Raw genomic sequence first — 17,932 nt, forward strand, 5'->3', positions numbered from 1 at the left:
TTCGTGATAAAACACGTGTTCAATCCATTCGATGTCTTCAAAAATATCTGAGTGTGTCACTTCTCAGTTACAACTTGCACACTATTACCTATTATACAACTCCATGATTGTTTTTAACAAATAACAGATTTTTAAACAATTTTGGGAAGTGAATAAAAAAAAAATATTTCTTTTAAAACAAATGTAAGTAGCACACTAAACCCTAAATCCAAGTTAAAACCTAAACCTATTTATACCCTTCTGCCCCTGCAATTGCACGTTATCAAAATATTTAACAAGAGGGAAATCAAATGATTCTATTAATTTTTTCTTATAATAATATTTTAGGCACATAACTAGTATTTTAATTAGGATCTATGAATATTTATAATATATATTAAAATTTATAATAAATTATATATATATATAAATATAATATTTAAATATATAAATCATATTTAAAATTAGTATAAATAGATATTTTTAAATATATGAATTATATTTTAAATTTAAGATAAATAAACATTTTTTTAGTAATTTTTTATATTTACCAAAAATAATTATTTTAATTATTAATTACTTATTTTAAAATATTAAATTTAATTTATAAATAAATATGATAAATAAAAAATTTAATTAAATGGTAAGTTAAAAAAATATTTCAAAATATTTATATGAAAGAATAACTCTTAAAAATATTCTTTTATAAAATAATTATTCGCGTTTAATACATAGAACTATTCCTTTTTGAAAACTTTTTTTTTTGACAATGGTATTTTTAATTGGTTTGTTTCACTTAGAGATTTTTTAAGTATATTTCTCAAGCTCTTATCTGTTATAAATTTTTAATTTTATATTAAATTTCAATATTTAAAAAAATTATTAATAATTGAAATAATCTTATATTATAATATAATTTTTTATAAATTTAAAATATAATTTATATATTTAAAAATATTTATTTATTAAAATTTTTTATTATAATATTATATTTAAAAGTAGTAATTTATTTATTCACTTTAAAAAAAATTCTTTTTTTATTATAAATTGTAACGATATAAAATAAATCTTTGTCCTAGCATTGCATTGGTTAAAATATTTGTTGTAATAATTAAACTTTTAAAATAGTGCAATGATATAAACAATTAATTTATATTCGTTACTAAATAATGACGAAGAGTGTCCATACGTTAGGACTTAAGAGGATTAAACAAGATACATATCATGAAAAACCAACTCACTAAAATAGCTTTTTATTTTTATTTTTTATTTTATAATATTTTAATTTAATATTGACTGAATAAAGTTGTCATGAATTGGACTTATGGGCTCCTAAACCCATTATTAGAAACCAAGCCAACCCATTTACTTTCCTCTCAAATTTAACAATTAAGTTTCATTTATTCTTTCCTCTGAAATTTAACAACACAGCTTTCCACTCCTTCCGGCTCTTGCCCTAGCACACATTCCAGACTCCCTCGCCGGCCAGGACACCTCCTTCCCTGTTAGGTATTTCATTCTTCCCCACTTTCTCGCTCTGTTAGGTATTTTACTTTCATTCTTCGCCGGCCATGACACCTCCTAGTTATGCGTTTCGCTTATGAATTTGGAAATTCTATTTATTTCGTTTTACACGAGGATTGTTGGTGTTGTTGTTTACTAGGAATTGAAATTAGCGAACGGCTAGGTTTTGGTGCATGAATAATTGAATGTGTAAAGCTTTTAGGTTATGCCTCTTTTGAAGCTGTTTTTGGTGCCTTGAGTTCGAAATAAGTCTTTTAGGTTACTCGCGCATTTGTTAAGGGACCAAAATTTTGGACCAAAAGCTGTGACAATGTGCACCAGTAAACCTAATCGCCCAGAAAATGAATCCCCCACCAATGGCTTGATAGTGCTTAGCGAAATTGAAGCCGAATTCTCAATTGGGAAGTGTGAAATATCGGAATTGGTGAAACTGATTGATGAGAACAAGATGGTTGAGAATCATGTGGTGGAAAAATTGGTGGAGGGTGATGAAGGGAAAGAGGATTTTATAGTTTATGGGGCGAAATTGACGTTTGTGGAGGGTGATGAAGGGAAAGAGGATTTTACGGTTTCTTTGCCAAGGGATGAACTAGATCAGCTGAAAGATATGCTAGGAGAATGGGGCATACACTAATATTTCTTGCCGTGATTGTTTTTTCGAAACAACACTTGCTTATGTTGCGTTGATTGTTTTTCATTTGTTTTATTGTCAATTGCTATTATAGTTTAGTATGTATGCCAGTAATAATTAAATAATGATTTGGTTATCCACTCTTATAGGGTATATTGAATTGGAATTGGAACCAATTCTCAAAATTACTAAATATAAAGGAAAATCAAATGTTATATGAGATTAAATGGAAAACCTTGATCTGGGCCTATGACGGGGGCCCAAAACCCAAGGGTGAAATTTTCATGTGAGCTAAGAGATAAACATTGTGCAATTTGCTCATGGAAATTCCCCCTTCACATTTTGTTTCCAGCCAAATAAGGTTACAGAAACTTGTTCTGTTTTGTGAGTCTCAACAAGAACAAACTTTGAATGTCAAGTAACATATTATAGAGGGGGTAGCATTTCTATTTTAGACTTGTTAATTCTTGAATGAACTAAGTGTGTTCATTTCTGTGATAAATCTTTTGATGCATTTTGTAATGTGTTCATTTATGAGATAAGTGTGTTATTAATATTTTTGGAAAGTTAAATCTGCATAAAAGGCAATGCAATTTTGTTGTTTGTAATTGGGTTTAGTTAGTTAGTTACCTCTGTAGCATTCCCTTGTAAACTGTTTGGTTAGTCATGGAACTTGAGAACTTGAGATGAAGAAGTTATAGTATCGTACACTGCTTGCTTAATTAAACCAATCACGTGCAAATGGGTCAATCTATCTACATGATTAGTGACGTTAAAATTTGGTATCTATTTCTTTCGTATGTAGTTCTTCTTTCTTGTGAAATATCAAATCAGCTCATTGTCATTTCAATGCAATTGGCTAATGCTGGGACGAGCCTCATGGCTTTAGTAAGTTTGAAACTGCTGCGTGGATACCATGTGCCCAGGACCACGTGAAGTTGTGAAATTAAATCATCGATGTTTTTTATACCAGGCAATAGTCAAATTTGGATATTGATATGTGAGATTTCTTGCTTGTAGACAAATGTGAAGTTTTGGGCTTGTGGATGCCACGCAACTCTTAAAGACTTTAATCTCAAGTTACTTTCAAAGACTTGAATAAGTTCTTCTAAACACACCCTAATTAAAAAAAAAATGCAAATTACACTGATATTCCTTGTGACTTGACACGTACCCTTCTTGTCTTTTTAATATTTACGGTAGTCCCCTTCATTATTTGAAACACGTTACATATACATGGTATATCTCTATTACACACGACACACGACACACATTACATTGTAGGCATTAAAAACATAGGATATGGTGTGAAATTTCAACAAATCACATGGGATGTAATTTGTCCTAATAAAAATAAAATATACAAAATTAAATATTTGTATAATATTTATCTGTAGTTAACATTGTTTATAACCCATTTATAGAACCTCTACACTACTCACCCCTTAAAATCTATTTTTCATATTTAGAATCGATCCACACTCCTAATGAACCTAATAGTATTGATCAATCTTCTGAATCATTCTCTTCATTGTAATTGCATAGTAAATACCAAATTCCGTCGGAAATTTATTTGTTTCTGTCAGAAATTTCCGTCGGAAATTGTCATTTTTCTTGTAGTGTATAAAAGTTGAATTAGTTTTTTATAATAAATCAACAATCAAATTTGAGAAAGAAAATCACGAAGTCAAATTAGGTTTGATAATAAAAAAGTACAATGGTTTAAATATTTTGTAAATATTTTTTTTAGTTTGATGCAACGATCTTTCAAATTCATGACAATTACACTATTACAAATAAAATTTGTTTTTGAATCGCTAGACCAAAGAATATTGATAGTAAAACCCAAAAAAAGAAAATTGACCACTGACAAAACTTGACTTAACATAATTCATATATATGGTAAAAATTAAATATTAATTTTCTAATACTATAACAAAGTGTATCCGCTCTAATTCCTAAATAAAACTTGAACTATGTAAAGTGAAACCTCGTAATTTAGGAAACTCGCATTAGTCTTTAATAATTTTTGTTTACACATTATTCTGTCTAAAAATCATAAATAATAAAAGATTATTTTTGAGTACAAAATAAAAATAGAATCTTAATTAGATATTTTATATTACCAACTATTCAGAAATCAATCAAGATAAAAATTAGCAAGGGTTTTAGTGCAGCATGAAGAAAAGGAGCTCCCAAAGGACTAGAAAAAACATGATATGATATTAGAAGGCCCAAAGTCCAACAACGCTGGTTTAGTAGTCTAGAACGGGCCGTTCCAAACTACTAAAAAGGCCCTTTAATCCTAGTCTGGAACGGACAATTCCAATTAAATTTGTTATGACTAAATTTCAACATTGGAACGGGCCGTTCCCAGTCTGGAGCGTCCCGTTTCAAATTGAAATCTAACTCATTACAGATTGGTCTAGAACAGGCAGTTTTGATGTAGTTTATTATGAGTAAAATGCATATCCAGAACGGGTCGTTCTGAATCCGGAACGGCCCGTTTCAGGTTGAAATATAACTCATTACAGATTGGTCTAGAACAGGCAGTTCCGATGTAGTTTATTATGAGTAAAACGCATATCCAAAACGGGCCGTTTTGAATCCGGAATAGCCTGTTGCAGTTTAAAATTTAACATATAGCAACGTGTACCAGAACGGACCATTCCGTAACCGAAATGGGCCGTTCTGGCCGTATCTGGTGTCTATGAATAGGAGTCTCATGCATTGTTTTGGAGGTCGAAAAAATTACTTCAGAATCCCTTATAGCTCAAAATTTTTCTCTCTTCTTCCTATTGTATATTTTGAGATTTTGTGATGTTTATGTAGTGTGCTGAGTTGTCAAAAAGCACCTAAGAGTTTCTTAGTTGAAGATTTGATAAAGCTCGTTAAAGAGGTATTTCAGTCAACTCTTTACTCTTTCTTTTATTTCCTTGTTTTAAGCATGTAAATAAATATTAATAAAAGGGTTCCAATATTTAATTTTTTAATTCTTATCACTTTAACTTCATCATAGAATATTATTGAAGGCGTTATAAGGGTGCTTAATATCTTTCTCACACGTAACTGATCTCTGAACCCAATTTTTGGTTATTAAGGCCATCATTGAATTTTCAAAACCTTTTCTTTTTTTAATGTTTTGAAGAAAATATTAGTGACGACTCCAAAATCTTATTTTCATAATTATTAATTAAGAATTAGTTTGATCTCTGAACATTTCTTAATTGATGAGATTTTTAAAAGAAACTTAAATCATTTAATCACAAGATCGAAATTTTATAGGTTGTGACAGTGGGCTAATTCAATTGGTAGCTTTTCTTGTTCCTTTTGGATAGTATCAAGGTTACCCATATTCAACATTAAGTCTGGTGGATCTGGCTCTTCCAAAAAGTGCAACTTGTTCAGGGCTAAGGCTTCCATATGCATGGCGCGGAAGCCATGCCCCTAGTTGTGCAACAAGCTTTGTTCCTTGCTATGTACTAAGACCAACTCCTTAAAGAATGGGCCAAGTTTTTGATTTTGATTTGAATCAATTTGTCGATGTGACTCATAAATAATATTATTAGACGTTGAGGGTCTCACCATTTTGATCTTATTAGGTGCACTTTGCAACATGAAAAGTTCTTGAGCCTTTACCACCATGTGGTCTTTTATTTTTATTAGCATGAGCATTAATGTGTGTGGCATTTGCTCCCTCTTGCCCACATGAATTCTATTAGAATTATAGCACCTTCGAAGAATTAGGTGCCATTTTGCCTAATACAAAAAATTTATTATGGCTCAATTTGATTCCACATGGGCTTTTACCTTCAACATTATCAAATTGAGAATATACCAAAGGATTATAACCTTTATTTGTGTTATGATTCGTTTTTTTCAAAACCAACCAATCCCCATACATATTCTTTTCACCTTGATTTCTCCAAGAACCCTCTCATCTTGCACAACTAACTAAGGGTTAGTAGGATTCATTGGTGTAACAGACTTTGTCATCTCCGATTTTCCTCTTGGCATCGAACTAGCCTTTGGCCCCTTGACCTGACAAGACCCTATTGTATGGCCATATAACCCACAATGCTTGCAAATTGAATGCAAATCCTCATACTCAACATGAAACCAGTGGTTTTGAAACCAAAATGGACCTATCACTAGCTACGTAAGATCAATCTCAACACAAACCTTGGCAAATTTACCTCGAGACTAGGGATGGCAATGGAGCCCCTTGGGGGCGGGTAATAGTAAACCCACCCTCACCCTGCTGGATGAAAATTGGTCCCATACCCATCCCATATCCGCGCGGGTATCCATTAAACGAGTATCCATGAATTTCTTGAATATTCACGGATATCCATGGATATTTATAAATTTTTTAAGAAATTAAAAAAATTATATTACAAATAATTTTAAGTTTATATTTAATATCATTGAAATGTTAAAAATAAAAATTCAATGTTAATTTTGAACTTCTATTTAACATTAATTTTGTCGAAATAATAATAAAAATTCAAGATAATCAATAACTTAAAATACATCAATCTCACACAATTAAGTGAAAGTCTCATATCACAAAGCTACAATAATTCAATCTCATAATTCCAAACGAAAGTAAACAACTTAAAATACATAAATCTTATTGGTCCAATCAAAGTTAAAAAATTAATCAAATTACATTCAACATAATTCTATGGAAAGAAAATAATGAGAGTGTAGTTTTAGGGTTATGTGATACAAGGATAATTAGGATATTTAATAAATATTATTAAATGAATACCTGCGGGTATGGATATTATCATACCTGCCCCTGTCCCATTTATAAATTGGTAAAAAATTATCCGTCCCCATTATCCATGAATATCCAATTAGTCTATTCATTTATTATTCGTAGCGAATTTCACCCACAGATACTCGCGGGTGCGGGTATTTTTGCCATCCCTACTCGAGACGCCATCAAAGTAGTCAAGTCCATACGAATAGGCTTACCTACCACAGTTGCCAAGGCCATTAAGACACTTTCATCATAGAATTCCAGTCCCAAATAAGGGAACCTAATTCACATAAGAGTATGATCAATCATTTCTTTAGAAGCCACGAAGTCCGGAGCCTATCGAACTGTCAAGTGATGATAAAAAATCATTCATTGACCACCATCCATCACTTTACCTCTATCATAGCAGAGTTAAACTTGACCATCAAGAATCCATGTCTCATGTCCACCATATCAAATCCACGAGAAGGCTTCCAAGTAGTCTGAAGACGATCCTTCATAATTGGGTAACCAACTGTTTTTCCCAAGAGTTTAATTATCATTACATCCTTTCATGGTGCCTACAACTCATGCAAAATTGTATCATCAATAAAACACTTGGGACGAAGTCAATCGCTCTCCTCCAATTCAACCCTAAACACATTAAGACCAATGAAGTCCTTCTTCGCTCGTTGTGGCAGGTTTTTGAACCCCATCATCTTATCATGAAACTAGATCTTCGAGGTTGTAAAGGAACCACCACCATCAGGTGGTTTGCGTGGCAGCGTAGTTTAGTTTTTCTCCCCTCCTCCATCATGTAACCCTTCCATCACTTAACTTAGTTACTTGCCTTTTTATTATTTAAATTGAAAAATACAAATTTTAATTTTAAAGACTAAAAGATCCCTTAATATTTTTTTTTGTAACAAAGATTTAAATTAGGACAATTGATATAAGATCAAAGTCAACCACTAATTTTTTAAAATATTATTAGTAAAATTATGAATCCTTTATTTTATCTCTATCATTAAATATGCATGAATGAATAAAAATACCTTAAAATTAAAGAGAAAAATATATTTAAATTTAAAAATTATGATTATAAATAAAAAATAAAATGTTGTATTATTCTTATGTATGATCAACATAGTAATGGTGAAGATAAAATATACCTAATCACATATTTAAAAAAGTATACACATATTCTTATGTTCAAAGTGTAATCATTATAGTTTTGATGTATAAGAAAAAGTTGTTGGTTTTTTTTTTTTGGCTAATTGATCTTTTAAGCATAATGCAAGTTTTTGGTGTGAAACTTGTGTATGGATGACATCAATAGTATTGTTACCGGTAAGAGAAGAGAAGCTCCTTTCGTTTTCTGCTCTGTCACCAACTACTGTCGACGAACTTTTCGTTAAAGATGGAAGTGGCACCCAAAATCGCTCCTTCGATGCTCTCTTCTGACTTTGCCAATTTGGCTTCCGAGGCCCATCGCATGCTTAACCTCGGCGCCGATTGGCTCCACATGGACATCATGGTAACCAATGTCTCCGATTCACCATTTTTTTTTTCATATTCATGCATACTTGCTCATATTTTTCTTTTTTCCTTCATTTGTAGGATGGGTAACGACCTTGCCTCTTGCTTTGCTTCTGCTGTAATTGTCCTCAAATTTTTGCCATTACCTCCAAATTTAATGGGTTATGTTGCATTTCTGTGTATTCCCTTTTCTTGTTTTGTTTGGTTAATCTAGAAATATCTCTTTAGGAGAAAAAAAAAAGTAAGTAGGAAAAATGGACAAAAGTTTAGGTAAAACTAGCTCATGCATGAGTATCTTTATGGAGAAGTTAATAAACTAACATGAGAAAATATCTTTAGGAGAAAAAAAAAGATATTTAGGAAAAATGGAAAAAAGTTTCACTTCAAGTTAAAACTACTAGTTCATACGTGAGTTAAAAATATCTTTTTGGAGAAACTAATATGAGAGAGCTTCTATAAAGTAGCTCATTTGATAGATTTCATCTTACAATCAATTAAAATTAAGTGAAGTTGTCCAATTGATATATAAATTGCCCTTCCCCTCTCTAGAACTAGGCAATGCCTATCATAATAGGCAAACCAAGAAGATAGACTTTAGGCTCTGATTCCATATTAGATTTTAGCTTAAAGCTAATTGAAATTAAGTGAAACTGCTCAATAGATATATAAACCGCACCTGGAGAATTGAGACATGTGATGTGAGACTTTCCAAAATGTTAAAGTTAATTTTAACTTCTGAAAAACTTATTTCATTTCCTTTTTCTAAAAGTGTTTCTAAAGTTTAACCAAAATGACTCTTAATATTATCTTTCTACAAGGATAACGGGGATAGTTCTTTTACCTGTAAGAATATTTTTGTGGCAGACTTTAGTGTCTATTTTGCTTCTATGCTTGTAACAATGAATTTGAGTGAGGTGTAACAAGTTTGTTTGGTGCTTTGGGTTGGGTTAACATTGAATAATATACTCTTTAGTTTATTTGAATATGTATTCTCATGTAGTAGGGATAAGAATGTTCAATGGTGAATCATTTGTTGAATGTATTGGGGTATAGTTATTCATGAATATTAGTGAATACTACATTCTGAATCAAGCTTATCAATAGGATTGATTTGTTAGCAGATGGAGGATGCCAATCTTCTATCATGTACTCATGTTCAATAATAACAATTGCAAGAATTTGGTAATCTCATACCTTAAGTGTAGGTTCTGCTATAGTATTCATTTCTAGTCGGTGCTTCATTCTCTTCTATAAATTTCTCTAATATAAATTGTCTGTATTGTGTTGTACATGGTTATTAGAACCTTGCAAGTCAATATGATTCAACTATCTTTGAATTTGTATCATAAGATGATCTAAATAGTTTTGTATCTTATGATACATAAACGAATCTTTGCAATTTTGTATCATACATATAAATTAGATGATTCAAAGATTCATTAATTATTTGTTTACTTTTTTTTTTCATCAATTTTCATGAAAAAATTGAAAAGTTGCATGAGCTTAATTTTTTTTTAAAAAATGAATTGGAGAAGCATTTATGCTATTTGATTATTCCAATACTTTATTTTTCACTCACTCATTCAGTGCTGCATTCCATTTGTCTATTTCATTGCATTGTTTCCATTTGGCTATTTCATTTATTTCATTTCATAAGACTTATTGTTAATTTCTTTTATCTATTCATAATTTAAAATTATTACAATGAACTCTATATATATCATCTATATGATATATTAGAAATAATTTCTCATGTCTTTGAATCTTATATTTGATGCAAATTATGATTTATGATTCAAAAATTAGCTTGGCGCTTCACGATTTGAATCTTGATTTAATAACCTTTTTTGCTATTATTATTTTTTTAGTTGCCCCAAATTTTATATTCACAACTTTCCTGACTAGAACATTAGCATTAAGGTTACTAATAGTGGATAACGGTATATGGCGGTGAGGCTAAAAATCCTTTATAACTTATGGCAGATGTCATGGAGGATAATATATATATATATATATATATATATATATATATATATATATATAAAGGAATGATCCTTTTACTCCAAAAGTAAGTCTAGATTCCATTCAATAACTCATGTTCTATATCAAATTTCAACGATCTAGCCGTTTAATTTAAAGTTTTTAATGTATAGATCAAATTTGTAAATTTTTAAAACATTTTGAAACTCATTTGATACTTCGTTTCATTAATTTGAATCAATGTATAAAATAATTTTATGATTATTCGTCAATTTAAATTAATGAATTGAAGTATCAAATAATTTTCAAATTTTAAAAAATTTACAGATTTAATCTATGCATTAAGAACTTTAAATTGAACGGTTGAATCATTGAAATTTGATGTAAAACATGAGTTATTGAACGAAGTAAGTCCAGGTAGTCTTACTCTTGGAGTATATGAAGTAAAAACCGTAGGTTAAAGCTTGCATCTAGGTGCTAGTTCTATTCTACATGAAAGATTGAAATCATAATAGTTGGAAAGGATTTTATTCATCAACCTGACTTGGTATTGCTATAGATTATTTGTAGTCACCTCATGGGTGCTTAATTTTGTTTATTATTATACTTTACTATTTTTTTGTGTGGTTGGCCAATAAATTACTGAACATGTTTCCTTTCCTTTCTCCCCTTTGCCTCTATTTTGTACAGGCATTTTGTCCCCAATTTAACTATTGGTGCTCCAGTTATTGAAAGTCTGAGAAAGCACACAATGTAACGATCTTCATTTTTCACTGGTCTAGATGATTTTATGCAGATTTTTTTTGTTGCCTATTAGCACGATATATGGTGCACTTTAGTCATTAACCATTAACCCTTGTAGGGGATATTTGGATTGTCACCTTATGGTTACAAACCCTCTTGATTATGTTGAACCCTTGGCAAAAGCTGGTGCTTCTGGTTTTACATTTCATGTAGAGACATCAAAAAGTTGGTCCCTATACTTTCTTCTTTTGGTTTGTCTTCCTTTTACACCATTTTCTTATGCCCACCTTTATATAATATTTTGTCTTCAGCCTCTTAAAAGTGATTTTTGTGGATAGATAACTGGAAAGAACTTATCCAAAAAATCAAGTCACATGGCATGAGGCCTGGTGTAGCATTAAAGCCTAGGACCCCCATTGGAGATGTTTATCCTCTGGTATGTAGTTTTCTAGCTCTGGTTCTCATATGGTCATACCTGTATAGCATGATTTTATTATCTGCCTTTATCATCTATGAGTGGCATGAGTCCTTGTGCATAAACTTGAGAATAGATATAATATCAATGACTGGAAGCCCTTAATGTCATATGCATGTGTGCTTTTTTTTTCCTTTTCTTTTTCTTATGTGTCATAATCTTTATTCTTTTCACTAACAGGTGGAAGCTGAAAATCCTGTAGAAATGGTTCTTGTGATGACTGTAGAGCCTGGATTTGGAGGACAAAAATTTATGCCCGAGATGATGGATAAAGTATCGTCACTCTTTCTTGTGTTATGCTTTGTGACTGAAATTTCTTGTCAATTATGCAAGTTGTATCTATTTTTTTGTTAATTTTTTTTCTTCCATTTTGAAATTTCAAATCAGGTACGTATACTTAGGAAGAAGTATCCATCACTTGACATAGAGGTACCTCAGCACATTTTTTGTTTCTAACTTCTTTCCTTTCAAGTTAGATGCATATTTTCTTCCTGGTTATATACATAGTAGAGTATTGATATTTTTTGCTTGCTTGATTCTTGAACTTGTTAAATCTTTCATGTTTTACTTATTTATGTTCTCTTCATTTATTTATTTATTTTTTTGAATAAAGAACAAATGGTCTTTTATTTAATTGTTGCCTTTGCACTTTTAACTTCTTTTATATAATGGTTTTTCACCAAAACTTCCCATTCAATATTATTTCTAAGTGCCCAATTATTGTATTCACGAATATTGGAGGTGATTAAGGTTCTTATTGGAAGAGCTTATTCATAGCTTATTTAGACTTATCTTATAACAAAGGCATCTGTGTAAGTGTTTGGGAGAACTTATGAAATAAAGTTATGATATATTCGTAAATTATTTTCAGTTTATCTCAACAAGGTTCTTCAGATGAAAATAGCTTATAGCTTATATAGAATCAGTTTAACCCTATTTCCTCCTTGATTATAAAATAACCTATACATAATACATAAGCACTTATTCAACAGTGTTGCTAAATGGCAATTATGGCGGCGACTGCTGCGTTCCGTTATGGTTGTTTGGCCTCTGTATGGCACGGGTTTGTCATAGGCCATTATAGCAGTAACGACGTGGCAATTTACGACGTTCATGGCTCCCATTTTGGGCTTTTGATTTCCATTTTTCCGGGTTTGGGCCTAGGTTTTTTTTTTCTAGGTTTGGGCATTCCATTTTTTTCATTTTCCTTAATAGGTTCGCAATAAGACCCTAACCCTATAGTTCTGAAACATTGTCTCCTATGTGCAACGTCAACGGTGTGCCTCCTCCGATGAGTTCTGCAGCTGCAGTTGCCTCTAACGTGACCACCACCTCGTGTGCGATTCTACTCCACTTCTCCTTCCACATGCGAATCTCTCTTTCTCCCTCCGCACGCGAATCTCTCTTTCTCCCTCCGCACGCGAATCTCTCTTTCTCCCTCCGCACGCGAATCTCTCTTTCTCCCTCCGCTCGCGATTCTGCAACTTCTCCCTCCGTGTTTTGCTATTTTTTAACATTGTTTCTTTGTTTTGATGACCATTTAATCCTTTTGTTGGTTAGGAATTTATGTCTTTTTATGATGACTTTCACTAAATTATGAATGCCATGAATTTTAGATTGTTATATTATTGGTTTTAATATATGTGTTAGTTTTGTGTTTTTGCATCATATTATATATATATATATATATATATATATATATATATATATATATATATATATATATATATACACATTGTGTCCGCAATAGATTGCTATGACAATATGGCACTTAAAGGTCCTTATTGCCATCGGCCGTATAATTTTACTGACAACCTTATTATTCAATAAGTCCTTAATTATTTTCATAAGCTCATGTACACTAAATAAATTAATCCAAACTGTCCCTAAATGCTTGTGTTAGCATGCTCATATTAATTTTGCAACAACTAAAACAAGCTCAATTTCAGGTTGATGGTGGTTTAGGGCCTTCAACCATAGACATGGCCGCATCAGCTGGGGCAAATTGCATTGTTGCTGGAAGTTCAGTGTTTGGAGCCCCTGAGCCAGCTCAAGTAATATCCTTACTGAGGAATTCCGTGGAGAAAGCCCAACACACCATGATATAGTAAAAAATGTTGTTTTAAGTTATATACCGTACACTTCCTATAATCAATATGCTTAATGTTAACATTTTCATAAGTCGAATAAAAGAATGTGACTTGAAAATGTTTCTTTATATTTCTGTATCAAGTGTGCATTTCATAAATATATAAAGGCACAAAAGGGGATGACACATGTTATTGTCACCTAACTCCTTTGCTAAAGAACATTGTGTTTAAATTTAAATTTTGAACCATTGTTAGTATTTTTACATTATGTGTAGACATCATAAAAAGAGAGTGCCACGTATGGTTAGTAGTAAGTAACCAAGCTTTTACACTAGCATTCTAGCACAAAATCATATTAATAGTTTCCTGTTTAGCCGGCGCTATATTATATTACCCATAGTGTAAAAATAGCAATATCAAAGTTGAATCCTTAGTAATTAATATTTATCTTCATTGACACTTGTATGTCAATTCAATGATTCATATTCATTTAGAACAATAATTACCTAATCTGATTTGTATTTTAGTTCATATCTTAGACTCATTTGGGGGGATGGGATTAAAGTGGACGACTCTTTCCTTAGTTATATGTTATGTACAGTTAATATGTTTGGTTAATTATGTTTCCATGAAAGTGCTTGTTCTTGTTTCGGATCAATGCACCGATTACCCTTATTTTTATCAGCACACTTTGGTAGATGCACTGTACCATAAGTGTATCTCTTGATTAGATGGATGCTTATCTCAATCTTCCCACCTACAATGTCTTTGAATCCTTGGATGGATAGAAGTCTAATTAAATCTGCATCTATTGACTTCTTTAATTGCAGAATTTGTGCCAAATCATCCTCGTAACTGAATTCATAAATTTTAAGGTTTTTTTAATAGTATATTTTTTGTGACTCTTTATTCTGGACACAACAAATTAGAAGTTTCTTAAGGATTGAGTTTGTCTCTTACTACTCCCAAAATCAACTTAAATTTATGTCTATAGCAATACCAAGTCAAGTTAATGAATAAATTCCTTTCCAACTATTATGATTTGAATCTTTAATGCATAATAGAACTAGCACCCAAATGCAAGCTTTAACCTACGATTTCTACTTCATATACTTGTAAGCAGAAGCTTGAAAGATAATTACTGCTAAGCTCTCCCAGATTTTTCTTAATTTTCTTCAATTGCATGATCATCCTACTAAATAAGAGTATAGTGGAATGCCTAAATTGCAGTCCAGTTTTATGATACAATACTAGAGAAATTATTTGTTTCAAAAACAAAGAACTGGATGATAGGTAGAAAATTATGACTTAATCAGAAATCCATCACCAAAATATAGCCATGAGATTGAGGAGTTTTGGCATTTGCTACATGTCTATATGATTAATGGCCAAAATCGATTATTAGGTTACAAGCAAATATGCAACATAGGAATGTAGCATAAATCAAAATACTTGGCTAAAAGCATTAAATTAAAATACTATAAACAACATGGTATTGTGAAAAAAATCCAGTCATTGCATCTGTCATGCTAATCAATGTTGTCAAAAAATTGTTATAATGGCGTTACAACGGAATGGCGGGGCAGTTTTGGGGCTCTCCGCAATTCGCCATCTGCCATATGGCATTTTGTGACGTCGTTCGCCATTTTTGCCGTGGCAGGCGCCATGGCCGTTTTGTCCTGTTATGATATGAAGGATATGGAGGATGTAACGAGGCTAGGGTTTCTGGGCTAGTTTTGGGCTGCAATCCAGGCCCAATTTGAGTGCCCTAATGTCTTTGGGGTTAGAGTGTGAATAGAGCCGTCGCGACAACCTAATGGAGGACCACCCTTAGAGCTTTATGTGGGACCCATTACTAGGTCCATGACTAGGAGAATGGAGGAAGATGAAAGATACATCCTGCTTAGAGCCATACTCATCATGAGTCTGGAGTATTGATCCATCTCCTAGGCTCATTTTGAGTAGTATAAGATTTTATTACTTTATTTCCTTTTTTACTCTTGTATTTTGGGGTACTTTGATGATAGGATTTTATTGTGTATTTTCATTTAGTCTTTGTATTATGGGGCAAATTAGCTTAGGATTTATTTTAGGACTTAAACCTTGACTTGTGAGGTTAAAGTCCACTTTTTTCTATTTTTAGGTCAAGGGATATTTTAGTCTTTTAGGAGGAAGGAACCTACACATCATCTAGGGTTCATTTAGGTTGCATTTAGCTTGCATTTGGGCTTGCATTACACGACCATGCAACCCTAGATGCCTTCGTACTCCTGTATATACCCTTAGCCTAGCACCTTCTACACACTTTGGAATATATGAATTTGGGTGGACATTTTTTTCTCAAATCCTCTCCTTAGTCCCCTAGGTCTACACGGACTAACCCTCCTTTGTCCTTCTTGAGTGAGTTTAGGGTTTATTTGAGTGGCCTTCACCCTTGCCTAGTAAAGTTAGCCAACCTTGAACCTTCCAAACACCTGCCTCCTTCATTTTCCCTATTCACCCACCTTTCACCCCTCATGCCTATGCGACCATGTCTATGGTTGAAGGCCCTAAACCACCATCAACTTGAAATTGAGCTTGTTTCAATTGTTGCAAAAATAATATGAGCATGTTAACACAAGCATTTAGGGACGGTTTGGATTAATTTATTTAGTGTACATGAGCTTATGAAAATAATTAAGGACTTATTGAATAATAAGGTTGTCAATAAGATTATATGGCAGATGGCGGCAAAGACCTTTAAGTGTCATATTGCCATAGCGATCTATGGCGGACACAATATATATATATATATATATATATATATATATATATATATATATATATATATATATATATAACAAACACATATATATGTATAATATATATATATATATATTATATATATATAATATGATGCAACAATAGAAAAATAACAAACACATATATTAAAACAAAAAATATAACAATCTAAAATTCATGACATTCATAATCTAGTGATAGTCATCATAAAAAGACAAATTCCTAGACAACAAAAGGATTAAATGGTCATCAAAACAAAGAAACAATGTTAAAAAATAGCAAAACATGGAGGGAGAAGGTGCAGAATCGTGCATAGAGGGAGAAAGAGTGATGAAAAACTTGTTGAGAAATCGAATTGATGTTGATTCCTCTTCAAGCTCCTCCTAGATCTTTTGCTCCTTGATTCTTCTTAAGCTTTCCTAAGGTCTCTAATGAAGGTAGAGACCTTAGAACCACCACGGTTTGGTGGAGAACTCTCCTAAGAGACGCCACTCCTTGATGAAGAGATAAGTCTCTTCAATTCTCACCACACTCTTCTAGGGAAGGGATAAGAGAATTGGATGAATATCAAATAGGTTTAGGCACTTTTAGAAGAGAGAAATCAGAACAATCTCTGAATTATCTCTCAAATATATGCGAAAAGTGTTTTACAAAGAAGGAAAAACAAATATATAGGAGTAGGAAGCTTGGAGAGCAAGCTAGCCTTAACCATGGTTCACACGGAACCATGGTAAGGTCTAGCTAACCGTCCATGGTCTAGAGGCTTGGAGAGCAAGCTACTAACTTAGCTTGCTTGGTAAGCAAGCTAAGGAGAAGCTTGTGCTTCAAGCTTCTAAGCTTGAGAGGAGACAAGCAATTCGGCCAATGTGAACACAAGCCAAGGTGGGCGGCTCTTTGGACTTTATTTTACTCCAACCGGTTTTGAAAATGTTGATTTGGTTTAGTTAGGTTCATCCAATGTGAATGGTCCTAGCTAAATCAAATATATGAAAAATTAGGAGTAAAATGAGTAAAATATGTAAAATTTTGCCTAGGCCCACCTCTAGGCCCAATTGCTAGTAACACTCTCTAACTTGCTAGTGACACTCTCTAGCTTGCTAATGCCACTCCCAATCCTACTAATAGAAAACTATGAAAAGAGTGTATTTCTAGATTAAGTTAAATGGAGTCAAAGTGTCCAAGTAACCTACCCTAGAAATAATATACAACAGCTACTAAAAGGAAATAAAGTGCCTCTCAAATACAAAAGCAAAAATATACCTATACAAGTATCTACTATATACAAGGTACAAGAAAAACAAACTATACAATGTATGTACAATGGAAGCTCAAGAGGCTAATAAGAGGAATCATACTCAATGCTCATGAAGAGCAAAGGTCTAATAAGCACCTCCTCTGTAGAAGCCTCCTCTAGCTTCCTAACCATGGACCTAGTCAAAGGT

At 32.2% G+C, this 17,932-nt stretch overlaps 1 protein-coding gene across 4 annotated transcripts; it reads left to right on the forward strand.

Moving 5' to 3' along the window:
* Window positions 1-1,326: 1,326 nt before the first annotated feature.
* On the forward strand, window positions 1,327-13,972 carry LOC109817121 (ribulose-phosphate 3-epimerase, cytoplasmic isoform). 4 transcript variants are annotated; one of them, XM_020382316.2, is made up of 10 exons: window positions 1,327-1,488; window positions 4,967-5,033; window positions 8,221-8,418; window positions 8,502-8,506; window positions 11,091-11,153; window positions 11,263-11,369; window positions 11,483-11,580; window positions 11,800-11,892; window positions 12,007-12,048; window positions 13,569-13,972. In XM_020382316.2, the coding sequence occupies exons 3-10, from the start codon at window positions 8,302-8,304 to the stop codon at window positions 13,725-13,727; spliced, it is 684 nt and encodes a 227-aa protein (XP_020237905.1). In that variant the 5' UTR covers window positions 1,327-1,488; window positions 4,967-5,033; window positions 8,221-8,301; the 3' UTR covers window positions 13,728-13,972. The 4 variants fall into 4 exon arrangements, with proteins under 4 accessions (XP_020237905.1, XP_082928514.1, XP_082928515.1 ...); XM_083072388.1 differs by lacking the exons at window positions 8,221-8,418; window positions 8,502-8,506; XM_083072389.1 differs by lacking the exons at window positions 4,967-5,033; window positions 8,221-8,418; window positions 8,502-8,506 and having other exon boundaries at window positions 1,347-1,488.
* The last annotated feature ends 3,960 nt before the right edge of the window (window positions 13,973-17,932 follow it).

This window comes from Cajanus cajan, chromosome 4, assembly GCF_000230855.2.
Source record: "Cajanus cajan strain Asha chromosome 4, NIPB_CcT2T_4, whole genome shotgun sequence".
Lineage (NCBI taxonomy): Eukaryota > Viridiplantae > Streptophyta > Magnoliopsida > Fabales > Fabaceae > Cajanus > Cajanus cajan.